General features: G+C 44.4%; 1 protein-coding gene across 2 annotated transcripts in view; it reads left to right on the forward strand.

The window, feature by feature from the left end:
• Positions 1 to 14721, forward strand: part of NRG3 (neuregulin 3) — a 698544-nt gene that overhangs the window by 271663 nt on the left and 412160 nt on the right. For both annotated transcript variants that reach the window (XM_070751913.1, XM_070751911.1), the window contains exon 2: positions 9451 to 9483. In XM_070751913.1, the coding sequence (XP_070608014.1) occupies positions 9451 to 9483 (33 nt within the window). The remainder of the gene's footprint in view (positions 1 to 9450; positions 9484 to 14721) is intronic.

A 14721-nucleotide genomic window follows, 5' to 3' on the forward strand; every position in this document is an offset into this window, starting at 1 on the left:
GGCGGCATACAAATCTAATAAATTATTATTTAAGATTTATTAGATTTATATGTCGCCCCTCTCCAAAGACGACGACTACTTCTCCTTCTCCTTCTCCTTCTCCTTCTCCTTCTTCTTCTTCTTCTTCTTCTTCTTCTTCTTCTTCTTCTTCTTCTTCTTCTTCCTCCTCCTCCTCTTCCTCTTCTTTTTCTTCTCCTCCTCTTCCTCCTCCTTCTCCTTATTCCTCCTCCTCTTTCATCATCATCATCTTTTCTTCCCCTTTATCTTCTTCATCTTCTTCATTTTCTTCTTCTTCTCCTCCTTCTTGATCTTGGTCTTCTTCTTCTTCTCCTCCTCCTTCTCCTCCTCCTTCTTCTCCTTCTCCTCCTCCTCCTCCTCCTCCTCCTCCTCCTTCTTCTTGCTGTTCTTATTGTTCTTGTTGTTCTTGTTGAAAAGGGTGGCATAGAAATCTAATAGATGGATGGATGGATGGATGGATAGATAGATAGATAGATAGATAAAGATAGATGATAGATAGATCTATAGATAGATAGATAGATAGATAGATAGATAGATAGATAGATAGATAGATAGATAGATAGATAGATAGATAGATAGATCTCCTCATGGACTCATCCCTCCTGGAAACCCACCTCCTTATTACATTCCCTCACATCTTGAATAGTAACAACAGCAATAAATTAAATATTGAAGACTGTGTGTACCTACTCAAAAAATGGGGGGTGGTAAGAGAATTATACAGCTAAGTCAATTTTCTAGGAGATATTGATCTTTTAAATGTGTCTGTAGCTTCTCCTTAGAAAGCTTTTCATTACAACCCAGCTTGGAGGAGACGCATGTTTACCGAGTTATATTCTCGGCTTCCCTTACGGCAAATATGCAGCGGTTCCAGTCGGAGGAGAGAGATTGCATTTCTGATTCCGCCTACATGAAGATAGTTGCTCATTATGTTTGATTTTGTCAATCGCCTCCTAGAGAGAGATTTCTCCCTCCATTGATTAGGAAAATGGTTGCTAGGACACCCACGGAGATAATCTGTGGTTTGCTATCTGATAATAATATTGATATTACCCATCAGATGTTTCAGTCTGCAGTCACTGACAAGATGGTTACGATGCACAATAAAGCCATTGTTAATAAACTTAATGGAGAGTGGTTTAAGCAGTGTGGAAAGTAGGTGGTGGATTGCTTGGCCTTGTAGTGTTTCAAGCCACTTTAACGTCATATATTGATCAATCGGATGGCGTTCCATTCTATTTTCTGATTTTCTGTACTTCTCTGTCCATTTTTAAAATGGATTCCTAATAAAACTTGGTGCAAACAAATGAAGGCTGCAAATTCTTTTACTACCACGCTGTGGCGGTGGGTTATTTTGTGGGTGTAGCTTGCTGGACATGTGACCGGCAAGATTGAAATTTTTCTACCTAAGAATGCCTGCACTTAGGAACTTTTCTAGATAAGAACCAGGTGTTCAAGATTTTTTTGCCTCTTCTCAAGAACCATTTTCCACTTACAAACCCGAGCCTCCAAAACTGTCACCAGAAAAGGCAGGGAGAAGCCTCCGTGGGGCCTCTGTAGGAATCTCCTGGGAGGAAACAGGGCCGGAAAAGGCAGGGAGAAGCCTCCGTGGGGCCTCTCTAGGAATCTCCTGGGAGGAAACAGGGCCGGAAAAGGTGGGGAGAAGCCTCCGTGGGGCCTCTGTAGGAATGTCCTGGGAGGAAACAGGGCCAGAAAAGGTAGGAAGAAGCCTCCGTGGGGCCTCTCTAGGAATCTCCTGGGAGGAAACAGGGCCGGAAAAGGTGGGGAGAAGCCTCCGTGGGGCCTCTCTAGAAATCTCCTGGGAGGAAACAGGGCCGGAAAAGGTGGGGAGAAGCCTCCGTGGGGCCTCTCTAGGAATCTCCTGGGAGGAAACAGGTCCAGAAAAGGCAGGAAGAAGCCTCCGTGGGGCCTCTCTAGGAATCTCCTGGGAGGAAACAGGGCCGGAAAAGGTGGGGAGAAGCCTCCATGGGGCCTCTCTAGGAATCTCCTGGGAGGAAACAGGGCCGGAAAAGGTGGGGAGAAGCCTCCGTGGGGCCTCTCTAGAAATCTCCTGGGAGGAAACAGGGCCTTCCCCATCCCTGCGGTTTCCCCAATCGCACACATGATTTGCTTTTACATGGATTCGTATGGAAAAAATTGTTTCTTCTTACAAACTTTTCTACTTAAGAACCTGGTCACAGAACGAATTAAGTTTGTAAGTAGAGGGACCTCTGTACTTTTATTTCCTTTGATATCCAGCATCTGGTAACACGAATGACTTTCACCGTGTATATTATGAGCCCTTGGACTCAGGTTTTCCCCCCTCTTTAGAGAAGAACGACGCACTATGAGCCTTGACAGGAAGATAAGGTGGGATGACAGCCCTTAAGAGTGAAAAATTAGCATGCCACCGTTTCAGACCACTGTTTAATTTTAATATCGTTCTTCTTTTGGAGTGATTTGGACATCAGGGCAAACCTGTCCACGCTCCTCTCTCTGGGTCAGTCCAAGACATCTGGCAACCTGCTCTTAATGTCATGGCAAACATTCTTGGCTCCCTCCTTAGATGGCTGGAATGGATGGTGATATTTAAAGGTCATCGTCCAGGATTGTCCGTTTGCTCTTCCCTGGACTAAATCACCCCTGGCGAACCAGCGCAATAAATCCACCGGACGTTATTAATACATTTTGCAAGGGGGGAAGTGCGTAGGTGAACAAGGGAGTTTCACATAAAAGCCCCAAACAGTGATCTCCTGGGAAGAGACCGTTGCCAGGTTTAGACTAAAGTCAATCAGGTTTTTTTAAAAAAGAAATAAATGGGATTTTCATAGGAAGGAAACTTGGATTGCAAGGAAAAACCCAGTCTTGTTCATCAGAGTGAACTTGTGTTGACCTCTGATCTTTTGATATCAATCAATCCAAAGAATGACTTCCTTATGGACTCATTTATTTATGTATCATTACATTATTATATCACACTGTAAAAAAACCTTCTATCAAATGACCTAAGCGCCAAAGTTGCCCCCGGCCACAACATCACCAAAAAGGCTTCAAGCGTTGTTAACTTAACTCTACGTAGCTTCTGCTCCGGTAATCTCACACTAACCAGAGCATACAAAACTTTTGCCAGACCAATCCTTGAATACAGCTCATCTGTCCGGAACCCACATCGCATTTCAGACATAAACACTCTAGAAAACATCCAGAGATACTTTATGAGAAGAGCCCCCCACTCCTCCACTCACAACAGAATCCCCTACACCAGTGTTTCCCAACCTTGGCCACTTGAAGATATCTGGACTTCAACTCCCAGAATTCCCCAGCCAGCAAATGCTGACTGGGAAATTCTGGGAGTTGAAGTCCAGATATCTTCAAGTGGCCAAGGTTGGGAAACACTGCCCTATGCAACTGGACTTGAAATCCTGGGCTTAGAAAGCTTGGAACTACGTTGCCTTAAACACGACCAAAATCATCTGCTACCACATCCTTCCTGTCGATGAATATTTCAACTTCAACCACAATAATACACAAGCACACAAAAGATACAAGCTCAAAGTAAACCACCCCAAACCTGACTGTAGAAAATAAAACTTCAGCAGCCGAGTAGTTAATGCCTGGAACTCACTACCTGATTCTATAGTTTCGTCACTAAACCCCCCAAACCTTGACCCTTAGACTCTCCACTGTTGACCTCACCCGATTCCTAAGAGGTCAGTAAGGGGCCTGCATAAGTGCCCCAGCGTGCCTTCCGTCCCCTGCCCCCATGTTTCCCTCTTATTAGTACCCATCTCATGTATGTATAAACAGCGTTATATCTGTGTACACTACCAATACGCAAATCAAATAAGTAAAATAAAAATTAAGACGTGGAGGAAGTCATGTGCTTTTGCATCAAAGCATGAAAGAATGGCAGGCACCTGAGGTGTGTAAACATCTTCATTTCTTTGCTGGGGTTTCCTCCCCCTGATCAGTTACCATAAGCCGTGCGCCCTTTGATTGAAAGCGTCTCCATCGCTCTCGCTCTCTCGCGCTCTCTCCCCCCGAAGGAGCAGCACCGTCTTCAAAGAGGCTCTAGGAAGAAACTGGGTCTCCACGCAGGACTGTGAATAATTCAGCGTTTGCAAGGGCTGGGGTGTGTGAAGGGGGGGGGGAGCAGCTAAGAATGGCCTCTCTCATCCTTTTTGCACAGGAATAAAATGCTGGGGGATGTAAACAGAATATAAAATAAAATGCAGGAGGATGGATGGATGGACGAAGGGTGGTCTCGTGGGATATTGTGCACAGGTCTCCCCCTTAACGGACTTTGCGATAGAATACCTCTGGGACTGTCTTCTGCCGCACGAATCCCAGTGACCGGTTAGGTCCCACAGAGTTGGCCTTCTCCGGGTCCCATCGACTAAACAATGTCGTCTGGACTAAAAATCTTAAGGATACAAGCAACACGTTATAGTCAAACAGTCATAAGTGGGAGGAGATGGGTGATAGGAAGGATGAGAAAAACTAGTAGTGATAGTAGTACAGATTTAGTAAAAAGTCTGACAGTTCTTGTGTCTAGTTGTCTTGGTGTGTAGGGCTCGGTAGCAACGTTTTGAGGGTCGGAGTTGAAACAAACAGCTGCCCCGAGTCTGCGGAGAGGGGCAGCATACAAATCTAATAAGTAAGTAAGTAAGTAAGTAAGTAAGTAAGTAAGTAAGTAAGTAAGTAAGTAAGTAAGTAAGTAAGTAAGTAAATAAATAAATTTGTGTCCAGGATGCGAGGAGTCAGTCAATATTTTCACCACCCTCTTTTGACTCAACAGAAGGCAGGTGGGCAGCCATTGTTTCTTCTGCAGTTCTGATTCTCCTCTGAAGTCTGTGTCGGTCTTGTTGGGTTGCAGAACCGAACCAGACAGTGATGGAGGTGCAGATGACAGACTCAGTGATTCCTCTGTAGAACTGGATCATCAGCTCCTTGGGGAGTTTGAGCTTCCTGAGTTGGTGCAGAAAGAACATTCTTTGTTGTGCTTTTATCCTAAGATTTTTATTAATATTGATTGTTTCTTCATTGCTTATTTGACCCCTGTGACAATTGTTAAGTGTTGTTCCACATGATTCTTGACCAATGTCTCTTTTTCTTTTATGGACACTGAGAGCATCTGCACCAAAGACAAATTCCTTGTGTGTCCCATCACACTTGGCCAATAAAATTCTATTCTATTCTATTGATGACGTTTTAGGTCTTGAGATATGATGGAACCTAGAAATTTGAAGGTCTCTACTGTTGATACTGTGCTGTCTAGTATTGTGAGAGGTGGAAGGATGGTTGAGTTTCTCCTAAAGTCTACCACCATTTCTATAGTTTTGAGTGTGTGTTTAGTTCCAGATTCTACTAGTGGCAACACAAGGCTAGTTGTTCCACCTCCCGACTGCATGCAGATTCATCACTCTCTTCAGTGAGACTAATTACTCAGAGGTGGGTTCTGTAGTAGTACCCCGCTGATTGCGCAATTTGGGCCCAACGTCTCGAGTCCTGTCCCAATGTGGAAAATCCAGCTAACTACAAGGGGGGCAGCAGCGAAAGGCTGAATGTACCCACAGCTCCTTCTGTTTTGAGGTCATGACAGTTCTCCACCAACCTCATTACTATTTACATCTCCGCCTGCCTTTCACTATTAACTTCCCTTCGCTTTGCATGAATGGCTGCCCTTGAATCCCATTAGCCTTTCTCTTAAAGCGGAAGCCTATTAGTGGGGGAACTCAACTTTGGTGCATCTGTGGATGTTCCGATAATTAATATCTCACATTGGCCAACCCTCTCGGTTCTTTTTTAAAAACATTATTATTACATCTTCTGGATTGCTAGGAAGCCTTGACGAGTGTTTTCAGCCTTGATCTGGTGCACTGCCACAGAGCGAACGCAGGTAACAAAACACGCCTTTCACCGGATAATGGAAAGAGGGACAAACAATTCTTTCCACTGAAAACGTGGTTTTAAAGAGGAAAAAAATACCCAGAGACGTCTATAGATGTGACATTGCTATTACTGTTATTGTGGTTGCAAAAAGTAATATAATGCTGCTCTTTAATAGTGATGGGTGAACTGAACCCACACAATTCGGGTCCGTACCAAATTTTTCTAAACTTCGGGCAAAGTTCAGGGTCATGTTCGGCGTTTGGAGCTTTGACATCACCGGCAGGTTCCTAAGGATGCATGGAATCCAGGAAGTGATCACCTTGGCGTCCTTAGCAACCTGCCGGTGACGTCAAAGCTCTGCCCCGGAATCTCTTCGTGGGAGGGATTCCCCATTCGGGTTCGAGTTCGGGTTCGGACGAATTTTGTGTAAAATTTGGCCGAACTTGCCGAACCCGAACACCGTTGGGTTCGCCCATCACTACTCTTTAATTCATTGTTCCTTGCAAGTTTAGGAATATAACCTGAGTCTGCGGAGAGGGGCGGCATACAAATCTAATAAAATAATAATAATAATAATAATAATAATAATAATAATAATAATAATAATAGAATAATAGGGCTGGAAGTGAGGACAGAGATGGGCTACTAACAGTGATGGGCTACTGTTCTGTCTGGGTCACTCCGGAAGCTATGACCAACCCAAAAAGATAAGCCAGACACACCGGTAGAATCCAAACACAGTTTTATAATGGTAAAGAGAAAAGAAGCCAACAGAAAATGTACTTTCAGATCAGGAAAACACTGGAACTCCAAATAGATACACGAAGGCAATTGTTCATACAGAAACACAGGATCCTTGATGACAAACGAGGCTGTTGATAACAGGCACAAACCTCCCACGGGTCTTCAAGACTGTTGGGTCACGAGCCAGGAACAGAAACGCTGAGAGACAATGCAGATAACACCAACTCCACTTTGATAACACTCCACGCTGCCGGAATGGTTCTCATGCCTTATAAACCCTTCCCTGCTAATGAGGACCACACCCAACCCCCAGGTGTTCCTCATTCAACGCTGATAATATCTACGCAGTTGATTCCTCCTTTGAGCTAGGCGTCTCTGTCACATACTAATGATAGCTTGTGCCTCATCATCCAAGGACTCCAAGGAATCACAGCTACTTGCTGGAGATAGCCCTTCCCCAGGGCTCCCAGGCCTTGCATCACCTTCACTTTCGTGACTGCTGACTGCACTGTCTGACTGCAAAGAACTCTCCTCTCTGCTCTCAACTTCCCCCTGGCATGGGGCCAGCAGAGATGCAGCTGGTCTTTGATCTGACTCAGGCTGAACCACAACAGCTACCAAAATTTTTACTACCACACTGTGGCCGTGGCTTATGCATTTTGTTTCAACATCTTTCAGTGCAAATTGGGGGCTCTGGGGTGGACAAACAAAGAAACAAACAAACAAACAAACAAACAAACAAACTGATATCAGTGCAGGAAAGATGGCAAAAGGGAGAAAGAGAGGGAGGGAGGGAGAAAGAGAGCATTTGAGCCAATGGCCAGAGAATTCAGGATCATATTATTGGAAAAGTCATTTCATTCCTATTTGCTCCTTCAGTTTTCACCTTGAAGCTTGATAGATGAATGTAGCTGCCCTGAACGCATGGCCAGTCAGGCCTGGATTTCTCTTCCATAACGAAGCACCGGAGAAGGCCCCGCCTGAGGGCTCCCAGACTCCAGGGTCAGACTGTATAAGCGGGATGGAATATTCTCTGCCCCCGTTTACAATTTCACATCCACAAAGGCTTCGGAATCTCGGACCAGGGTCTGTGTGTGTTATGGGGGTGAATCAAATTTAAATAGTGACACTTTTGCAAGCGTGAACTGATTTTCTTTGAACTTTTGACACATAGGATGCATAAAAAATTTTTTTAAAAAAAAATGGATGGGTGCTTTTATTTGGCATGTGTTCAAAAATGTGCATGTGCCAAAGTTGATAAGAACTTTCCACCATGAGGTGGTGGGTTGCATTAAGAAGACTGGGAACTGCTGATCTAATCCCGGGTTTATTAAAACATTTAGAATAAAATACAATCAGACGTTAATAGATTTTTTTTAAGTAAGTGAGAAGTGCTTTAGTCAAATTCATTGGCTTTTTGCATAGAGTTTTTAATACTTTTTTTTTAAAATAAGTGAGAAGTGCTTTAGTCCAAATTCAATAGTCACCGCTATTTTACTTAGCGTTCAAATCCTGCATTTATTTTATTTCTGTGTCTAAAAGAGAGACTCAGAATGCATGTTTGCAGGGACTCTAATGACATTCCAATCCCACAAACAATGACATTAGCATTTGGTAATGGAATGTCAATCATTCTGTTATGACTGAATGGCATTTTTGTAAAATGAAAAGTAGGACGAGAAGGTGGGGGGGAGAGGGAGAAGAAAGGGAAAGAGGTGAGGAATGGAGAAGGAAGAAGAGAAGGAGGAGGAGGAAGAGGAGGAGGAGGAAGAGGAGGAGGAGGAGGAAGAGGAGGAGGAGGAGGAAGAGGAGGAGGAAGAGAAAGAGGAGGAAAAGGAGGAAGAGGAGGAGGAGGAGGAAGAGGAGGAGGAGGAAGAAGAGGAGGAGGAGGAAGAGGAGGAGGAAGAGGAGGAGGAGGAGGAGTGCTCAGTGGAAGCCTGAAGTAGCATTCTGCATTGCCAATAAATTAAATTTACAACGGCCTTTCTCCCCCCCACCTTCAGAATCAGAAACATCTGTAGGAGTTAGGACTCTTGGAATTAAAAAATAAGCAATAGTTGCAACCAGAAGTAAGACACCTGGGGAGCACACTTCAGCCCCGCGAGGTTTAATTTACTCCTGCTTTATTTAGTAGAATCCAAGAAGAGTCAAAATACAAAAGTCCTGAGAATATTCATGAATCCAAGACCCAGTGTTTGATTTACAGCCCTGCCCCACTGAAATATTTACTTTCCTTTCCCTGTGAGGTCTAGGGGTTGCAGGCCTCAGGCTAGAAACCAGGTGGTTGCGAGTTCTAGTCCAGAGGCCAGCTAGGCGACCTTGGGCTAGTCCTTGCCCCTCGGATTTGGAAAGAAAGAGGCAAAAATGAAAGTCTTCCAAAATCTTGTCAAGAAAAATAGAATCCCTGCCCACAGCCCCTCTTGGAGAGAGGTTTAGAAATATGAAAAATACATACATACATACATACATACATACATACATACATACATACATAATGCACATTATACCTAATAAATTCATAATAAATACGTAAAACAAATATATAATAAATATACTATAGCTATACATATATATATATATATGTCATATGTTTTTGCTGAATATTTAAAATTAAGGGAGACTAGGATAGCGCTATTTCGGCCTTGTTCTTATAAGACCAGTGAACACACTAAGATTTAACACGGAGTAGAGATGCATAATTCTGTAACTATTTATCTGACTTATGCTCTGTCTGAACTCTCTGGTTGTTGTTGTTTTTTTAAGCAAAATGAAGAATCTTTCTCTTTCGTTTTCCAGGTGATTGGATCAACATTTCCTCCTGTGTTTCTGGTGAGTTGTACCTGTCTTTCTTTTTTTCCCTCCCCGGAGAAAACCATTTTCGGTGTGACAGCTACATATTATAAAGTTGCTCAACTTTAATGGGCAGCCTGCCTCAAACGAGGCCACCGATCCCGACCAGGTTATGGATGGCAATAAGATGCATGGATTCTAATTCCCCAAAACTGTTTTGCACATCCTCACCCTCTCCTCCCACCTGTCACTTTCCTCCAGTGTGCCTGCATGATGAAGTCTCTGTCAGTTGCAGAGCCCTGGAGTCAGTTTAGACCCAGGTGGAACGGACCTTGGAGGTCATCTGGCCCAACCGTCTGCTGAGCAGGAGACCAGCCTAGACCCTTTCAGACAGATGGCTGTCCAGTGTTGGAGCACTCACAACTTCTGGAGGCAAACTTTCCCCTGGTTGATTGTCCTAACATTTGTTAATTGCTTCCCTCCTTGATTAGTTTCCATCCATTGTTTCTTCTGCTGCAAAGAGAGATTAAAAGCCCTTCGTGGCATCGGACCAGAATATCTCCGGGACCGTCTTCTGCCGCACGAATCCCAGCGACCAGTTAGGTCCTACAGAGTTGGCCTTCCTCGGGTCCCGTCGACTAAACAATGTCGTTTGGCAGGTCCCAGGGGAAGAGCCTTCTCTGTGGCGGCCCCGACCCTCTGGAACCAACTCCCCCCGGATATCAGGGTTGCCCCCACCCTCCTTGCCTTTCGTAAGCTCCTTAAAACCCACCTCTGTCGTCAGGCATGGGGGAACTGAGATATTCCCTTCCCCTTAGGCTTATAAAATTTATGCTTGGTATGTCTGTATGTATGGTTGGTTTCTTAATTTGGAGGTTTTGACATTACTTTTTATATTAGATTTGTTCATATTGTCTTTTTACTGTTGTTAGCCGCCCCGAGTCTACGGAGAGGGGCGGCATACAAATCTAATTAATAAATAAATAAAATAAATAAATAAATAAAGAGGGAGAAGGAAGAAGCCTCCAGTTCCCTTTGCAGCAAATAAGAACACAATTTCAAAATCACCTCTTATTCTATGATCACAATAGAAAGATCCCCTTATTTCTATGATCCATTTTTTCCCTAATCACCATAGTAGCTTTTTTTACCTGCTTCGCTCAAAAGGAGTTTCCAGTCAGCCATTAAATGCAGATATATTCTTTTAAAATTCTTTTTATTTTAAAAAAAATATTTTTATTGAAATATATACTTTAAAAACAGAACATATAAACATTTAAGACAAACACTTATACATACACACATGGAAAAAAAAGAATAATCAATTAAATTATTCACATCCATTAAACACAACATCTTCTTAGTCATTTTTACGGCTGTTACAAACGGTGATATTGAAAAAAATAATAATTCTGGTTATTTGATTTATGTACATGTTTGTTTTGCTTTCAACCGCCTTAAATCAATCATTATTACAATATCTCAATTAGCACAAATCAAATGGCTCATCGTTTATCTTTAAAATGTTATTAGTGAAGTAACTTTATCCTTTTTATTTTATATTTCATTCGTCACTATATATTAATTTTGTTCTTGTTTCTCACCATTCATAAAATGTATTCCAAGTTTTATAATACTCTGAGCCTTCTTTATTGTTGTTTTTTTTAATCGAGGAAGTTAATTTAGCCGCCTCTGCAGTGCCATATATTGCTGAATCAAGGGAGAGTGGAGAACATTTCCACTTGGCAGAAGGAAGGAGTCCCACCGTCAACAGAGTTGGTAGCTCTCCTTATCCCCCAAGACTTTGCCAAATCCTCTTTATAAACCCTCTAAGCTCATACCTTATTCATGACCCACCAAAAATGTTCTTTAAATACCTCTTTTGCTCAACGTTAATAAGACTCAAACCCACAAGCTTGCAGAATCCCCTTCTCTGAAAGGCCATGGAGTCAAGGGGCTTAAAATGGAACAGGTTCCCCACAATTAGGGTTGTTGGGCGAACCAAACTTGCATAGTTCGCGTCCGTGCTGAACTTGGCCGGGTTCGGTATACTGTATCCCGGACTTTCCCAGAAGTCCATGTTCAGGTTTGGCGTTCAATCGAACACCGTGATACTATTGCAGCAGCGGGTGTGTTTGTGTGTGTGTGTGGTGCTCTGTACATGCCAGCTATTCAGGATCCTGCTTGGCAGGTTCAAGCGGACGGTGGGTGGGAGGGAGAGACGGGGAGGGCTCCGGCCCTGAAGCGCTTCAAAAGGACGGAGGGAATCTGGGCCTTTGGAGCTCAAAGAGGGAGGGGAGGCGGGGATTTCCCACAGACCGGGGGGGGGGGGTTGCAAGCAAAAGGAGGTGAGGAATCCCATTTCCCATTTGCTTGGCCTCCCCACTGGGGTGGTGGTGGTGGTAAGAACCACGCCTGACCTTGGAGCCCGCTTAGGAGCCTCTCGCTTGTTCCACTGCGGCTCTCCTGCCGGCTGCAAAGACAGGGAGGCAGGACTTTCTCCCCCCTGAGCTCCTGGGGATCGGAGCCTGACCTCCTCCCCCCCAGCGCTTAGCCTAATGCCGGTCCAGAGGGGTGGGGAGGCAGGTTCTGCCGGCAGGATATTCAGGATCCTGGCCAGCAGCTTTAAGTGGGCAGTGGGCGGGAGGGGGAGGCGGGGAGGGCCCTGAGGCTCAGCTTCGGGGAGGCAGGGGGGCCACTCCAGACCCGGAGCCTGACCTCCCCCCCAGCGCTTCACCTCCCGCTGGGCCTGAGGGGTTGGGGTTTGAGTTCGGGTCGAGTTTGGGGGCCCGAACCCGAACTCCGACATCAAGTCCGGCCGAACCCGCCGAACCCGAACTTCAACGGGTTCGCCCAACACTACTCACAATATGTAAGAAGGAAAGAAAAACAGGAATTTCTGGGTGGAATTTCCAAACATCAGAAGTGATTTTGGTATTTAATGGTACATTTTTGTCTTCCATGTTTTGTTTCTCCCCACCCAAATATCAGACGTTGGTGATTTATGGACCAGGGTTTGTAAAGCATTTCAGAGTTGACCCTGACCCAAAACCTATGTCAGAATTTAGCATCAAAAAAATAGGAGGAGGACGGAGCATCAGGTACGTTCACCACCTTGAGTTATTTATATATATAAAAAGAATAAATGCAAGACATAGACAGGTGTATACCCTGAGGAATTTGTAAAAATAATACTGGCAGGATACAAACAATAAATAAGTAAAATCCAATGAAAAGGGCTTATGCTTCAGTTCCTTCCGCTCAGTCACAATGTCTGCAATGATTGTAATGCCTATCACACCGACACACAAAGACACACAGACACACAAAGGCGCCACAGACACACAAAGGCTTTGCAGACACTGAAACCCGACATCATAGCGGATATTTTCTGAATGGTGGTTAATTTGCTCGGTTTGAATTCTCTGGGATCTGAGCTGCACTTTGGGGAGGAAAGATTCCTCCCGTCCTGTCATTATATCATCTGAAGCTCTGACAGGAGGGAAGAAATTTTTTGCCAACTAACAAGAGGATTAGGGAAGTTTGTGGCTATTTCCGGCACTCAACACGAGTCTCCTCACTTTCTTTACCTGTCTGCTTTTATTACAAGCTTCGGTTCGTTCTTCTTTTACCCAACGGCCTCCGCTCCTGCCTGTCTTTCCTTGGGGAGGGAAGCAGGTGGACCCTCGCCCTGCTTTAAGTTTCCCCTTTTTCTTTCATTTTGGGGGGGCTTTTATTGCTTTAATGCCCTTTAAATTGTTTTGGGATTCAAGGCTTGTAAGCTGCCCAGAGTTGACGTGGTTGAGCTGGGCAGCCAGAGAAATTGGATGGATGGAGGGATGGATGGGTGGATGAAGGGATAGAGGGATGGTTCGAGGTTCGACTACTGCAATGCTCTCTACATGGGGCGACCTTTGAAAAGTGTTCGGAAACTTCAGATCATGCAGAATGCAGCTGTGAGAGCAGTCATGGGCTTTCCCAAGTATGCCCATGTTTCACCAACACTCCGCAGTCTGCATTGGTTCCTGATCAGTTTCCGGTCACAATTCAAAGTGTTGGTTATGACCTATAAAGCCCTTCATGGCACCGGACCAGAATATCTCTGAAACCGCCTTCTGCCGCACGAATCCCAGAGACCAGTTAGGTCCCACAGAGTTGGCCTCCTCCGGGTCCTGTCAACTAAACAATGTCGGTTGGCGGGCCCCAGGGGAAGAACCTTCTCTGTGGCGGCCCCGACTCTCTGGAACCAGCTCCCCCCAGAGATTAGAACTGCCCCTACCCTCCTTGCCTTTCACAAACTCCTTAAAACCCACCTTTGTCGTCAGGCATGGGGGAACTGAGATATCTCCCCCGGGCCTATACAATTTATGTATGGTATGCTTGTGTGTATGTCTGTTTAATAATGGGGTATTTAATATTTTATATTGTAAATTATTAGATTTGTTATAAACTGTTTTTATTGTGCTGTGAGCCGCCCCGAGTCTATGGAGAGGGTCGGCATACAAATCTAATAAATAAATAAATAAAATAAGATGGATGGATGGATGGATGGATGATTAGCTGTCTGGAAAATTATCAATTCTGAAAGGAAAGTCATAAAGATGCACAAAACATATCACTAATCCCTATAACTACTACTTCTTCTCCTTCTCCTCCATCTCCTCTTCCATCTCCTTCACTTCCTTCTCTTTCTCCTCCTCCTTCCTCCTCCTCCTCAGCTCTTTGGATCTTGCATAGTATACATTGCTTTGAATGGAAAAGTCTGTGTGTAAAGGGTACATTTGTGTGTGAGAGAGAGAGGGGGGAGGGAGAGAGGGTGTGTTACAGATTTCTGGAGCAGAGTTTCCAAGTGACACCACATTTGTGCCATTTGCATCATTTGAGTCAGGAGGCCCTGGTGCTTGGGGTGCCTGTGTTGAGGTCCATCGCATGAGGGATGAACCGGATTAGAGAAATTTGGACTCCAATGACCTGAAATACATCCCTTGCCCTAAATCAGGAGCATCCAACCCTGGCAACTTTAAGACTTTGTGGAACTGGGGAATTCTGGGAATTGAAGTCCACACATTTTAAAAGTTGCCAAGTTTGTCCACCTCCTGCTCTAAATCACGAATGCAAACTTTCTACATGGTCCTACCCAGAAGGCCTATTTCTGAAGCCAAACCTACATTCGGCTATAAATATACTATCTCTCCAAATCAAAAATACTTGCACAGGTATATTTTTGGGGAGGTCTTTTTTGAGGTGCAAGAATTGAAAGGAAGCCAACATCTGTGA

Source organism: Erythrolamprus reginae, chromosome 5 (genome assembly GCF_031021105.1).
Source record: "Erythrolamprus reginae isolate rEryReg1 chromosome 5, rEryReg1.hap1, whole genome shotgun sequence".
In the NCBI taxonomy this organism is placed as follows: domain Eukaryota; kingdom Metazoa; phylum Chordata; class Lepidosauria; order Squamata; family Dipsadidae; genus Erythrolamprus; species Erythrolamprus reginae.